At 35.3% G+C, this 14,176-nt stretch overlaps 1 protein-coding gene across 1 annotated transcript in view; it reads right to left on the bottom strand.

Moving 5' to 3' along the window:
• The window catches only part of LOC134743530 (lachesin-like), a 28,683-nt gene extending 15,010 nt beyond the window's left edge, over positions 1-13,673 (bottom strand). Inside the window, exons 1-4 of the mRNA XM_063677018.1 lie at positions 13,494-13,673; positions 4,932-5,029; positions 3,893-4,100; positions 1,671-1,829 (exon numbers count right to left, since the gene is read on the bottom strand). Coding sequence (XP_063533088.1) covers positions 1,671-1,829; positions 3,893-4,100; positions 4,932-5,029; positions 13,494-13,587 — 559 coding nt within the window. The 5' untranslated portion in view covers positions 13,588-13,673. The remainder of the gene's footprint in view (positions 1-1,670; positions 1,830-3,892; positions 4,101-4,931; positions 5,030-13,493) is intronic.
• Between the last annotated feature and the right edge of the window lie 503 nt (positions 13,674-14,176).

Below are 14,176 nucleotides of genomic sequence, written 5' to 3'. Positions count from 1 at the left end.
GGCCTGACGTTTCAAACGTGACGTTACGTTCGTGGTCACAGGCAGACTGCAATTGTATCAACATCTTGCTGCGCGGGGTTTAAGAAATACCCGCACTTGATCTTGATTATTAACTTGTACGCTAGGGTTGTCACTTTGCCTACACACAACACTCACGACATCCGATGGTATGTGATGGGATATTTTTACGTGATTAAGTCCTGTGTTAGTTTAAAATTATGAGTGAAAATCGTGTTAGTCTAGATCAATATACGATGTAAATTGTTTTTGAGTAAATAAACTGAAACTACGCACCGGCGATGCCCTGAAAGATATATATATATATAATATATGCATAGACTCGAAAAACATTGGTCAGGCAATTACACAAACACACTTAACAGTTTGAAAGCGGCCCTAAGATTAGATTGGAAACATTCGCAATTGGGTACTGATCGGGTAGCAAGATAAAACAAACGCGCTAAAAGCCTTTAATTATGTTCAAGAATATAATAAATTGTCGTTTCGACCCGAAGGAAGGTCACGGTAGTTACCTGTCGATATATCGTCTTGTTGTAATTGCTAACTTATCATCATTAATAACTCGGCTGTCAAAGCATTGTTTCGATGACACTATTGTAGTGAAAGCACCAATTGTCAATATGCTAGCATACCTACTAGAATAAATAGCACTTGTATCGCGCTTCGAATAATACGCTGTTTAACCTTTCATGACAAACATCTATATCTAGATGCTAAATTGACGCGTCTTTCTTATTTATTAAATGAGGATTGTCGAGTTTCGGAATTTGTTTTTATATACTTGGTATAATAGTAATATAAAATAAATAAAAAAGTCATTTATTTTCGCAGTAAGTATTAAAAAAAACCAGTAAAAAACACATATATGTATAACATATATATATATGTAACATAATATATATATATGTAGTACAATGTAGCTATTAGAACCAGTTCGATTTGTGTAATATTCTTCCTCGTTTGATTTGTGTAATATTAATATTCATCCTTTTCAAAAAATGTTTCATAAACATCGTTGACTCACCTATCTAAAATGTTAGTTAATGAGCGAAAGGTGACATTATACCCTATATTTTTTAATCCAGCTTCCCCTAGCAACTAGTAGGTAACATAAAAGACTCGTTTCGCCAAAAGAACTTCAGCTAAGGATTTCCAACAGAAACCTAATTCAAGATCCTGTACCTACATTCCCTTCCGTAGTCAAGTCCAACACTGGGACATTCACTACTTCCTTTTTCTTCGTCTGCAAACGATACCACAAAGCTTAGAAATAAATTAATCGTAATGATTGTACATTCCATTGTAGCTAGGATTGGAATGCTTAAGGATGACTCACGTTAGACCGGGCCGTGTCCGGGCCGGAGCTTCAAGCGCTTCGTTTTCTATGAAAGGCATCACGTGATCACCTGTCATGTCATAGAAAAGTAAGCGCCGGAAGCTCCGGCCCGGACACGGCTCGGTCTAACGTGAGTCATCCTTTATTCTGAACGATCTGATCCCGTGGCGGCGGAGGTTGTCGGAGGCTGGTCGGAGGACCCTACGAAAACCTTAATACCTTGTCTTACGATCTAAGATAGGTATAAGAAGAAACTATGCGAACGCAAATTTTATATATGATACTATTATAAATATTATAATAATATGTTTACCTTGTATTCCTTCAGAAAGGACGATAGGCTTGGAATGTTCGCGCCTCCACACGATCTGCGGCTGCGGCGAGCCTGTGGCGGCACAAGTCAGACTGACGGAGGCCCCTTCCCGAATCGTCTGATCGCGGCTCGTTCCATGATCCAAAATGTCCGGAGGAACTGAGTAAAAAAGATACACATTAACTACTAAAATAATTAATCAGACAAGCTCTATGTTTGTTTGCCGCCGTCGTAGAATTAACATAATAATTTTTCATCACACATATTACACGTACAATATAATTACACAGTAATTATCGATTGTTATTATTAAAATCGCCAGTTCTTATTACTTTTTTGTAGCTTTTAATGCTCCATTAATTGTTATACTTATAAATTACCTAAGCTCTTTGCGTTGTTCTGTACATAGTATTTACAATGAAATAAAAGTCCCGAGTCGCCATGATATTATAAAACCTTTAATAGAAGGGGAATCAAGAGACCGAAGAGACGGAGATACAGAAAAGAGGGCAATAGTAAGACTTTAAAATATTTCATTTCAATGTTTGTCCATTAAAGTTGGTTCCTTTTATTTCCACTACATATTTAAAATTCCAGCAAATTTTAAAATTTTAACAACTTGTAATGTTAGTTTAGTAGTTACAGCAATTACTGTAAAGTTTTAAACTTACTAGAAGTCAAATAAATGGGGCAAACGGCACAAAGCTCGTTTAACTTTGTAAAGTTTTAGTTTTATCTACCTAGGCAAGCGAATCGACTTTTTTTAACTCATGACAAATAGGTAATGTAAAGTGATAACACAAGTTGACCGGCGCGACTTTGCGATGACATTTCAAAGCCACGTTTGTGAAAACATGTGACCGACGACGACGTTATTTTCGCATAAAAGAAATATATCTACTCAATTACATTAATTTGGTGTTTAAAAGTGTATGTGATCCGCGGAGAGGGCACTTCGCCCTCCTGCCGCTACAGCCACGAACGCAAGTGTCGTAACCGGGATGCTGCTTAAAACATCTGACACAGATGACAAAGGCCTACTTATTATTTATTTTATGTGATCACAGTAAAATTAAAGTACATTCGTATAGCGATATAGTGATTCGTATCCTACTGTTGCAGCGTTAAATTGCGTTGCTGTCTTTGCGCAATTGTGTCGCGATTAGAAAGTTAAATTTGTCACTCAAATTATAAAAGAGATTGACAGTAACATCGTCCACGTCAACGCTGCAGCAGTAACGCTACAACAGCATCGCTGCTGCAATCGCCATCCGAATGTAACCTTTTATCACAATCATCTTTAATATCAAATACAAAACACCGTCAATAAACGTTTTCTCGCAAAATTAAATGTGGTTTTTCTACAGTAGATTGTTAACCACGTGATGAAAGTCACCCATTTGTGATAAGATATTTTAGTGCCAGAACACTACTTTCGTGTTTCGAAAACGAGTGAAGTAAAATTCTACAATGTGTATTTTACGAAACATGACTAAACCATAGAGTAAGTAATAGTATTATACTAAACATAAACTTGTAGTAGGTACTTATTTGTACTTGACGGTCACTTGGGGGTAATTTCACTGAATAATTTAGGTAAAGGATCGTTTTTTAACGAATCGGGAGTTAAATATCAGAATTGCAGCTATAGGTACTACAAATCCATATTTTCATTGCTTCTGGTGAAAACACTGAAAAAAACATATGTACTTGGAAAGTAAAACTCCCTATGGCTAAAACGCATAACTTTCAGTCCGCTTCAAAAATAAGTAGATAAACAATGAATCACTTTCAGAGTATGAAAATTCAATAAAGGCCTCATTCGAACTTTAAGATATGTCAAAAATTTGCTAAAGATACGATATGGATCAGTCACAAATCAGGCCATAAGTTTATTGTTTGCCATAAGAACCAAGAACTGAAGTTCATTGTTGAAGAGGTTAGAAAGTGAGCAATAGATGGACGCGTTAGTTTACGCAGTTTCAATAACCTGAGAACCATAGTTGCAGTAACTATAGGGTGATTTTATGGTATCTTAGATGACTTAATTAGGTACCTTGACTGAGTGTCGACAATCAGTGAGTAGAAAGTAGAAGTGTAGTACACCCTACGTAGTACAACTAAAACATTTATTGGACTGTTGGTGTTGGTTGTGCTACTTTTTTGAAAAACTATATTGTAGTGTAGGCAGGGATATGAGCTGCAAGTAAAAATTAACGCACCCACGACGTCCAAATACCCAAGCTGGCTCTTCATAGGATCGGTGTTGATCTGGCACATGTACCAGCCGCGGTCGGTCTCTCGCAGCTCGCGAATGTGCAGGAACCAGGTGCGGTGGTCGCTGTGCGTCACCCCCACGCGGCGGGAGCGCGATATCACATGGATGTGGATCGTGAGGATGGTCTGCGTGTCTACTCGAAGCCATGCCACCTAAAGGTTAAAGTTAAATAACTATAATGTAATGGCTAAGGTTAAGCGTTTTTAAAGATAATTATAATTATTTATGGTATAATTATAATGGATTATAATTATAATTATAATGGCGCTCAAGAGGCACAATGTGATAAACAAGATCTTGATTTGATATTGGTGCGAGCAGATACACTTGAGACTAAAATCGAATCAATATGAAATTAGTCGATCTCATTAATGAATTAGAATACACCTGTTGGATTAATAGATTTTCCTGCCTTTGTACTATCTACGTATAAATAAATAAATAAAGTGTTTGTTACCCATTACAAAAAAATAACAAAAATTATATTGTAACTTTACTTGCTCAACATGTTTTACTCAATAAAACAACCCCCAGTAAGGTTTTCTAAGCCAAAATCAATGCTACCACAAAATGCTTCTTTATCTTGCTTTGACAAGACTGACTGTATAAATAAGTGAAAGTAAGTACAAGTCAAAATAAGAAAACATTCTCTACAAGCAAATACTTACTGCGGCAGCAAATCTGATTTACCTTTTTAAACAGCTTTTCCTGGGTTAAATACAAACAATGATGTAGCAGGTAAGTAACACACGAAAAAATACTCTTTATGTATCAATATTTTAATGGTGTTTTTCCTGAAGCTAATTCTGAGAAATAAAGAGTACTCTACCTAGTATCTACTTGTTAGCAAACAAAAAGTGGCAAAAGTTGAAAACTGACCCTTAAATTTTGGGAATTTAGTACTCCTACAAATATATTATTAAGAAAACAGAAAGAAAATTAGTTTGCGATTTTATTTTATACCTCTATATTATTTTTAATACCTTATAAGTGGAAAGGTTGTGCACGGAGCAGGCGAGTATTGCCTCACGGCCCAGCGGCGCCGTAACGTTCGTGATGGGCCCGGTAAAGCCCGGCTCGTCTGTAAAAACCACAATTTTATTAATAAATCATAAGAAGTTACAAAAAGTACACATATTATTCTATTCTTACATACATGGATGTCAGACGCATTCGATTATTTAGTAGGTAACAATATGTTAATTATATCGTGGGAGTCTCCTTAGCGTGGGCTTTCCTAAGGTATTAATTAGCCTGAGACACTTTCTAAAGATACCTACTAGGACTTCTACGGCTATGTCCATACCTACTGGTGTAGATAAATGCAGCACGTTTATGCAGTAATCTAAATAGTGTTTTGTCATTAATCGAAAAGGTTCGCTTTGGGCTTTTTGTCTCACAAAAATATTAATAACATACATACATACATATAATTTTAAGATTTTCTTACACACGGTAATCCAAAACCGTTTACATAGGGTACAGGCACCTGCAATAATATATGTTACTCTTCGGAGGCCGCAAAAATATATGACACGCTCTTATGACTCTACAAATAAGATCGTGTCAGATATTTTTGCGGCCTTGCGGCGTTGTACATACATACATACATACATATAATCACGCCTATTTCCCGGAGGGGTAGGCAGAGGCAGAGACCACGGATTTCCACTTGCTACGATCCTGACATACCTCTTTCGCTTCCTTCACTTTCATAACATTCCTCATACACGCTCGCCGGTTTAGGGTGCTCTTGACCTGGCCTTTCTTCAGGATTTCCCCGATCTGATCAGAGAAAGTCCGCCGAGGTCTGCCCCTTCCAACTCCCGTTTCCACCTCTCCCTTATACACTCTCTTTGTTAGCCTTCTTTCACTCATTCTTTCCACGTGTCCAAACCATCTCAACATACCTTTCTCAATTTTTGTCACTACATCTTCGCTCAGTCCACACTTTTCCCTTATCACACTGTTCCTAATTCTATCTTGTAATCTCACACCACACACACTTCTCAACGCTCTCATTTCCACTGCATTCACTTGGCTCTGATGCCTCTTCTGCCATACCCAACTTTCGCTACCATACATAAGTGTAGGCACCAGCACCCCTCTATGCGCAGCCAACCGTGCCTTTTGCGACACCTTCTGGCTGCTCATAAAAGCGTTAAGTGCCCCATTCACGCGATTTCCAGCACTCACTCTCCTTTCAATATATTTATCATGCTTACCGTCCCTAGTGAATAATGTTCCCAGATACCCAAACTCTTTCACTTGTTCTACTCTTTCTTGACCAATCAAAATTTCACAGTTTTTTATATATTCCTCCTTTTCAAAGACCATAACTTTCGTCTTACTTACATTTATTTTCATTCCTTTCCTTTCAAAAGATCCATGCATTCTAGTTACCATCTCCTGCAACTCTTCACCCGATGACGCTAGCAATACCAGGTCATCAGCTTAAAGAAGACATTTGACGGGTAACCCACTCATTCTCAGCCCACATTCATCATTTCTCAAATCATGCAAACTACTGTCCATGAACAGATTAAACAGCCATGGTGACGCTACACCATCCCTGCCTAACACCCTTTTCGATGCTAAACCACTCAGTGTACGACCCGTTTACTCTCACACAAGCACTGGAATCCTCATAGAGCGATTTCAGTGCCTGAATGAGACGGCCGCTTAATCCATACACCGACAGTACCGACCAAAGTTCATTCCTCACCACTCTGTCATAAGCCTTTTCCAAATCCACGAAATATAAATAAAGGAATTTAAAATTAATTAGGTATATGAAAAAAACCAAAAGTAAGTAGTTTATATCTCACAAATATTTGACTTCAACCGGATTCAAACCTCAGACCGTCGGCAGGTGAGATAAGACAATTATCGCATACTGATTTATTGGTAGATTTAATAGCTGGGTAGGTTTTTCCAAGCCAATCAATTACGAAGTCTGCTAATATGACTTTTTGAATAAATTATTTGACTGATTGATTATTGCATGAATTTTCTAACTGTTGTGATAGGTTGTGTAGTGACCTTAATCACAGAGCCATAATTGACGGTCTTTATTTAGACATTGTTGAGTTTCTAAGGTTTGCGGCTGTGAAGAGTAGTTGCGAGGCATTATAGACGGCAGCGTGGTGTAGTTAGTTAGAATAATAGTTATCAGGCCTATCAGGAATAAAAATATACGGAGGCCAGGCACCATTTTCAGTGTTGGCTGATGTACGGGATTTTCATAAAATTTTAATTTTAATATTTAATTTTTTATTATTATTTGTTATGTGTATGTAATTTTTATTTTAATCTTCATTGTTAATGGATCATTTGTTATCTGAAATGAAATTAATTGAATTATATTAATGAATGAAGCTAACCATTTATTATAACATAACCAATAAATGATAACATTTCCCCTTCCCAGAACACAAACCCAAGACTGTGCAATGCTATCACAGCTACTGGCTGCATTACTGTTACTGCAATGCAAGTACATAGCTAACTGGTCGGTAATAAATTTATCAGGAATCCTGACACCTTGAGCCATGTTATTCCATTCAATTATGAACGATGGATTTTATTTAAATCATTTTTCAATCTGTCACGTAGTCATATTTAATCGCTAGGATTTATATTGACTGTACAAATATTATTAATTATCGAAGTGTACCCGGATGGATGTTCGAAATAACATTCAGTCACTTTACATACATACAATTTATTGTAGTCTATTTAACGCTACTTTATCATGTTATTTTTTTTATTAAACCTAGGTTTTACCTTTCGTTTATATTTTCTCTTTTTTTATTTTATAATTTTACATTTTTGATCAATAAATGTTATGTCTCTCTTTTTTTGAATTGAACGTAGGTATCAAAGCCAGTATAATAAGATAACGCTTTTACATAACATTCAAAGTTCATATTAGACGAAAAATTTTAATTGAGTAGATTAAACTTGACATGAAAATAAATTAATTAGAATAAAATTATAAACTTCAGGGTATCCCACTTCAATCAATCAAAATCGTCTGTCCGAGTTGTTGGCTTAAACACTAATCTTAGCGGAAGCATCTGGTATCTAGACTTCAAAAAGTTCCTAAACGACGCAGTTTGAGTGCTTACTCAAAATCAATTAACTTTATTAAATCTTAATTAAATAATTCTGTTATTCGTTACTATACAATTAACGATCAACCTTTAAGGAAATAATATCCTGTCCTGTCATGGTGGACATTTTTTATGGCACTACTCAAGGAAGTTTAAATTGTTTTCCATCGGTAATCTAAGAAGAAGAAAAATGTCTTTCCAATTCTCTAATTTTTGTGTTTGTTAAAAGCAGTATCAGTTTCAAGAACATCAATAAACCAATTACTGGTAATGAAAACAAACAAATTGGACACAACCATAGAACTGGGAACATGCAGATTTTGATATTATAATTGTAACTCAACTTAATAATACTATAGATTGTTAGTTTATGATATAATACATATTTCTGATTTTAATAGTGTCTTTTAGGTATCAACCATTAATTTTTCTACGTGTCAATAGATTTGTTATCTCAATTGGTAGTGTCATATAAAAACTCCCATCCCTGTATGTTAAGTTACGACAAAGATAGATATAACTCAGTAATAGATGGATACAGTATAAGGAAAAAACGTGCCTCGAAAATCAAGAAAATTTGATTCTCGTTCAGAGGGCGCTACTAGCTTTGGCCTACTGTCGTATACATGGTGTTGACGGTTTCGTTTGTTATTTAACAATTTTAACGCATATCAGTGAAAGAACTTGGGTCAAAATCATAAAAATAATTAATACAAATAAAAAAAATCATTTATCCATATTTAAATACATTTTATCGTATTTTTATAAATCTTCATTTTTAGTTTTAAAGTGTGTCGACAGATGGCAGTGAATTTACTGGGGTTACAAAATTTACTATGACAGTACCGCTCTAGTATAAGTTACTCTATGGTTACGTCAAGCAGGGCTTAACTATGAGGTTTAGAAAGATAAATATAGATATTATAATTATAATATAAGACCTAGGCTCACAATGAGCTCTATAAGGCATGCGTATCGGGAATTACATTGTTGTTACATATATATTTTAGGTTACCTTAATGCTGTAGTAATTAAGTAGTTTAAATCATTTTACGGTTTAGACTCACTTGTTTTAGTCACTCGCGCGACATGTTTCGGAGAGCCTAGGTCTCCTTTCTCAAGCACTAATAGTGCGAGCAGCGTTCACGACGACCGTGTATTGCGTACTGACTAAAACAAGAGAGTCTAAACCGTAAAATGATTTAATGTTAGTATGTCTCACAACAGTTTAAATTCGAATAAAGTAGTTTATTTCATGGCAGAGCAGGCGTGTGAGGCGGTCGTATTGTAACTAGTTAATCTTTAGAAGAGTTAATCAAACCTCGAGCGATTAAGCGCCAAGTCAAGCAAGTCAATTATCTAAAGGGTATCGTTTATCAAACCAAGATACTGCAACACATGAAGAGTATTGCTTTGTATTTATGATACGTCTTAATTAATTCGGTTGCCACTCAAATTACAAGTTATATCAATGATATCAGATGACTGCAAATGTGAGCCTAAAAACCGGCCAAGTGCGAGTCAGACTCCGAGGGTTCCGTACTTTTTAGTATTTGTTGTTATAGCAGCAGCTGCAGCAACAGAAATACATCATCTGTGAAAATTTCAGCTGTCTAGCTATCACGGTTCATGAGATATAGCCTGGTGACAGACGGACAGCGGAGTCTTAGTAATAGGGTCCCGTTTTTACCCTTTGGGTACGGAACCCTAATAATAGGTATAAATATGGGCTACATATATATTACTTCAGGCATGGTATACCTATGATACCTATGGTATCTGAAGAAACTTTTAGATGTGCATTTTAATGAAAAATTAACTGGTCATCAGCTTTATAACTATAAGTTGGCCCAATGATAGTAGTTTACTTAAAAAAACGGACAAGTGCGAGTCGGACTCGCCCAACAAGGGTTCCGTACTTTTTAGTAGTTGTTGTTATAGCGGCAACAGAAATACATCATCTGAAAATTTGAGATACACCTGGTCACAGACAGACAGTCAAACCGACAGACGGATAGACGGATAGTGGAGTCTTACTAGTAGGGTCCCATTTTTACCCTTTGGGTACGGAACCCTAAAAAGGACACAATATATTTTTGCGACCAGTTGCTACAAGAGCAGTTGCACTAGTTAACAACACAAGATGGACTTTTTGTGTTGTTAACTCTAGATTAATTCTCAAAACATAGTTTCATTTCCAAGCGATGAGACTAGATGCACATTGCATTTCATCCAAGAGAGCGGCTCATATGCAATCTCATTGGAACTAATTGGTCTAAGTAAAACGCCTCTGCGTTAAATAAGGGTAATAAAAACCAACCTACGAGTAAATCAGGTTCTTTTTATTTTTATTGCTAATCAGACATATTGGTTTACTTGTTTTCCTCAAGTTTGCTTAACATCCTCTATAGATATACAGTGTAATCGTTAAATGTTTATATGCGATTATTCCGTAAATACAACAGATGTAAAAAAAACTAACATCGAAAATACGTTATTCAATGTGTAATAAATAATTATTATATCAATAACTTTTTTAAATAAAACTAGAAATATCCAAAATATTAAGTTCAAACGGCCCCATACTTTTAGTACTTATACTTAATAGAAAAAATAATCTACACGGTCAAAATACGACCAAGGAAGGCAGTTATTCCACAACTGGCGAATAATTGTTTAATACTCTCAAATAAGCATGTTCTGTCAAATTAATTCGGCAGCACGCGACTATTTCGTGTGTAACGGACGAAACCAGGTCAAAAGGTTAATAAGCTTAAAAAATAATTATGAACTTTTGCGTAATACACACCACGCTCTTTACGTGTTAAGTTCTTGAAGTGAAAAGCGTTGAGTATCGATTTCAACTCAATTAAGCAAACATTAAACTTATAGTTGCCTTTTTACGGGAAATGGGTCTGCTTTTAACCTTAATCTTGGTTAATGGCGAGTGTAGAAAACCCTCGAGGTTTCAGCACGTACCTTGTTATAGAATTTCATTTTAGGTTTAGAAAATACCTAACGATAAAATAATTTAAGTTGTTACCTAAAAAAATCCGGAAAAGCTTTGTTATGAACTATCATGCGTATATATCCTCAAAACTATTTATATATTTTTTCTTTTTTTTTTTTTTTTATGTCTGTTTTCAATTCACCGATGGTAAATTAGCTGACTTGAATGCCAAAGTATATAATTGAGTCGTCGGCAAAATTTTGTTTTGCTACTTTCTTTTTAGGGTATTTATTTGTTCTGTACATTAATTAAAACTGATGGTTATGTAAATTAAGTTAAGGTAAAAGTACCACCTAAATCTTGTTCTTAATAGGTACACTATTCCAAAAACAAACTCTTTCTTAAGCCAATTTACTCTTAACTAAGTCATAAATTTAAACTTTAATGTAATTAATAATAGCATTATTCTATATTTTACAAAACCGAATGAGTTTTTAAATAATCAAAATCGTCTTGAAAATTTTAGTTTCTACTAATTACACAAGGGATCTCATTATTTTTGAGACCCGAGATATACTTCACAGTGATTAGATACATTAAGTATTTTCTAGAATCATTATATAAGTCAAACATCTTTTAGGGATCGGAACATGACGTTTTCTTAAATAGTCGAATTAGGAATCGCCTTTTTTGTGCAAATCGATTGAAAACGAGCATTAAACGTAGGTATCAAGAAAGCATCCTAATCCTTAATAACTTATTTTGTAATATTAAATACAATGCATGGTTTGCCCTGCAAAGTAGCACCTTTTATAAACGACAGTATAATGGGGCGTTAGGTAAAATCTAGGTTCATTGCCTTCCGGCGCGAAGTTAGTATACATGCCTAAAAACGTATAAAATCATAACAAAAAAGCCTCCCTAATCTCTAATAGCTTATTTTAAATGCAAAATACTTTCAATAAAAAATGGTCTCATATCCCCCCTAAGCAGCGTAGCGGTCTCAGCGCGATTTTCTAAAATACAGTATAATGCGGTGTTGTTAAGGCTAGGCTCATTGCCTTCCGGCGCGGTGATAGACGTTACCGCGCGCCCCGCGACCGGCACACTAATTGACTTGCACGTCAACCCATCATATTACGGTTAGGGGAAAAGATTTGCGGTTCATTTAGAACCCAAGCCTTCGGAAGTAGTGGTACGTAATTTTTGAATGTGATTCTAAATTAAACCAGGAAGTAATTTTTGAACTTTGATTAAAACAATAATTTATAAAAACTGATTAAGGAGACTTAAACTTAGAAGTATTAAAAATCGCAAATGAATGTAGGTAATCTCAAATTCACGTTTACTTTTTCGTCTGCTAAGATATATAATTATGGGTATTCCCGAGTGTTTTAAATTTATAATGGTAGAAGTGTAAGAACTCAATACTTACAAGATTAGGATTATTTTCCAAATGTAGTTATTACGATTTGAAAAAAAAAACATGTAGTTAATCATGACTATATTTTAAATTACCGACAAAAAACTCTAGAACAAGTGACGTTTAAAATCTTAAAGGCCAGCACAGCGCACTTACTCTGGTGTTGCGGGTGTCAATGGGCATATTAACATTAAGTATTCTAACATATAAATCCAAATATGATGAAAATTTAATGAAATGTTCATGTTTGTAAACAAAGCGGCACGCGGCGGTAACGGCTTTATTTGTCAACAGTATGAACAAATTCGTGCTCGAAATCAGCGTAGAGCATATAATATATTTTCAACATAGCTGTTTTCCATCAGTACCAGTTTTGATTGTGCACAAATCCGCTTACCGACTTATTGAATTGGGATTTCATAATAAAAACATTCTTTATTACTTGGAAAAATGCTTTTATATTTTCACAATGTCTACTACATATTATGTATCTAATTCCTACATGAAATTTTCATTTAGATATTATGCGTACATACAAATGCACATAACTAGCCAAACTTAAAACAAACCTACTATATACGTACCTATTGCCGAAATGATAGAGTAAACTGTCAATTTTTGTTTTAATACTCTGGCATAGGTACTTACATACCTATGATTGAAAAGATAATGAAGCCATTTGAATAAAAGGAACTTTACTTCATATAAAGTATTAAATGTATAACATAACGCGATAATCTCATCAAATATACGCCTACGAACGTCGGTTAACATTTTTATACAGGATACGGGATTAGGTTGTTTTCCCCCGTAGTAAGCCTGTAATCTGCGAAATTGTTAAGTAGTCGTTTTCAAGAAAACGATTGTAATTTTAAGAATATAAATATTTACAAGCATATATTTTTAAATAAACGGATGTATGTTGACGTAATATAATTTGTGCAGATTCGCCATAAAAGTTGATCGAGTGGTTTGTGCAAATTATATTTCATCAATCAGGTCGATCAACTACGTACCTACATAATTACTATTTACTAGATTCAATTAAGAGACTTACGAGTTGTGGCATCTGTACTTCCGGCAAACAACCAATCCAGCACTAGCAACGCCAACAGAAGTTTCCCACTCTTCAATAACGTGAAATGACTCATTGTCTTGGTTTATCGAGTATTAATTTTATCGTAGTTATGATTATTTTAAATGATCAACCATTTGAAACATACGTTTGGTTAACATAAACCTCAAAGTCGCAAATGAAATTGAAAAAATACAGGTTTCAACGTAATACTTTAATTTAACAAGTCCGTGCCAGTAAACTGAAAAAATCTCTATCAATTCTTATACATAGAAATATTTCTTTTCAAAACCAGGGAATCACGTAACTATAACATTTTATCGTTAAAAACAAACTAAACCATAAAACACACGTTAAACGCTCTTTTCGGTTGCATTCGACACACGCAAAGAAGTGATTAAAGGGGCCGGTCGACTATGGAACTAAATAATATTTTTTGGAAAACTCGTGAAAAGTTTTGGTGCCGACATTTGACATGCGGCTGGATCGCGCCCGGCGCCGCCGAGGTCCCGAAGATAACTGGTGCAAGCAGTTTTCACCCGCTGGCCGTAAGCGCCACCCCCTTGGCTAGCGCCTTCTCTTTCGCTTCCAACGAACACGCGTAGGTTTCATAACTAAACCAACCCTCAAAATAACAATAACCCTTGTTAGTACGATATTTTCGA

This window comes from Cydia strobilella, chromosome 8 (assembly GCF_947568885.1).
Source record: "Cydia strobilella chromosome 8, ilCydStro3.1, whole genome shotgun sequence".
Taxonomy (NCBI): domain Eukaryota; kingdom Metazoa; phylum Arthropoda; class Insecta; order Lepidoptera; family Tortricidae; genus Cydia; species Cydia strobilella.
The sequence above is the reverse complement of the archived record's forward strand: the minus strand, read 5'-3'. Positions and strand labels throughout refer to the sequence as shown.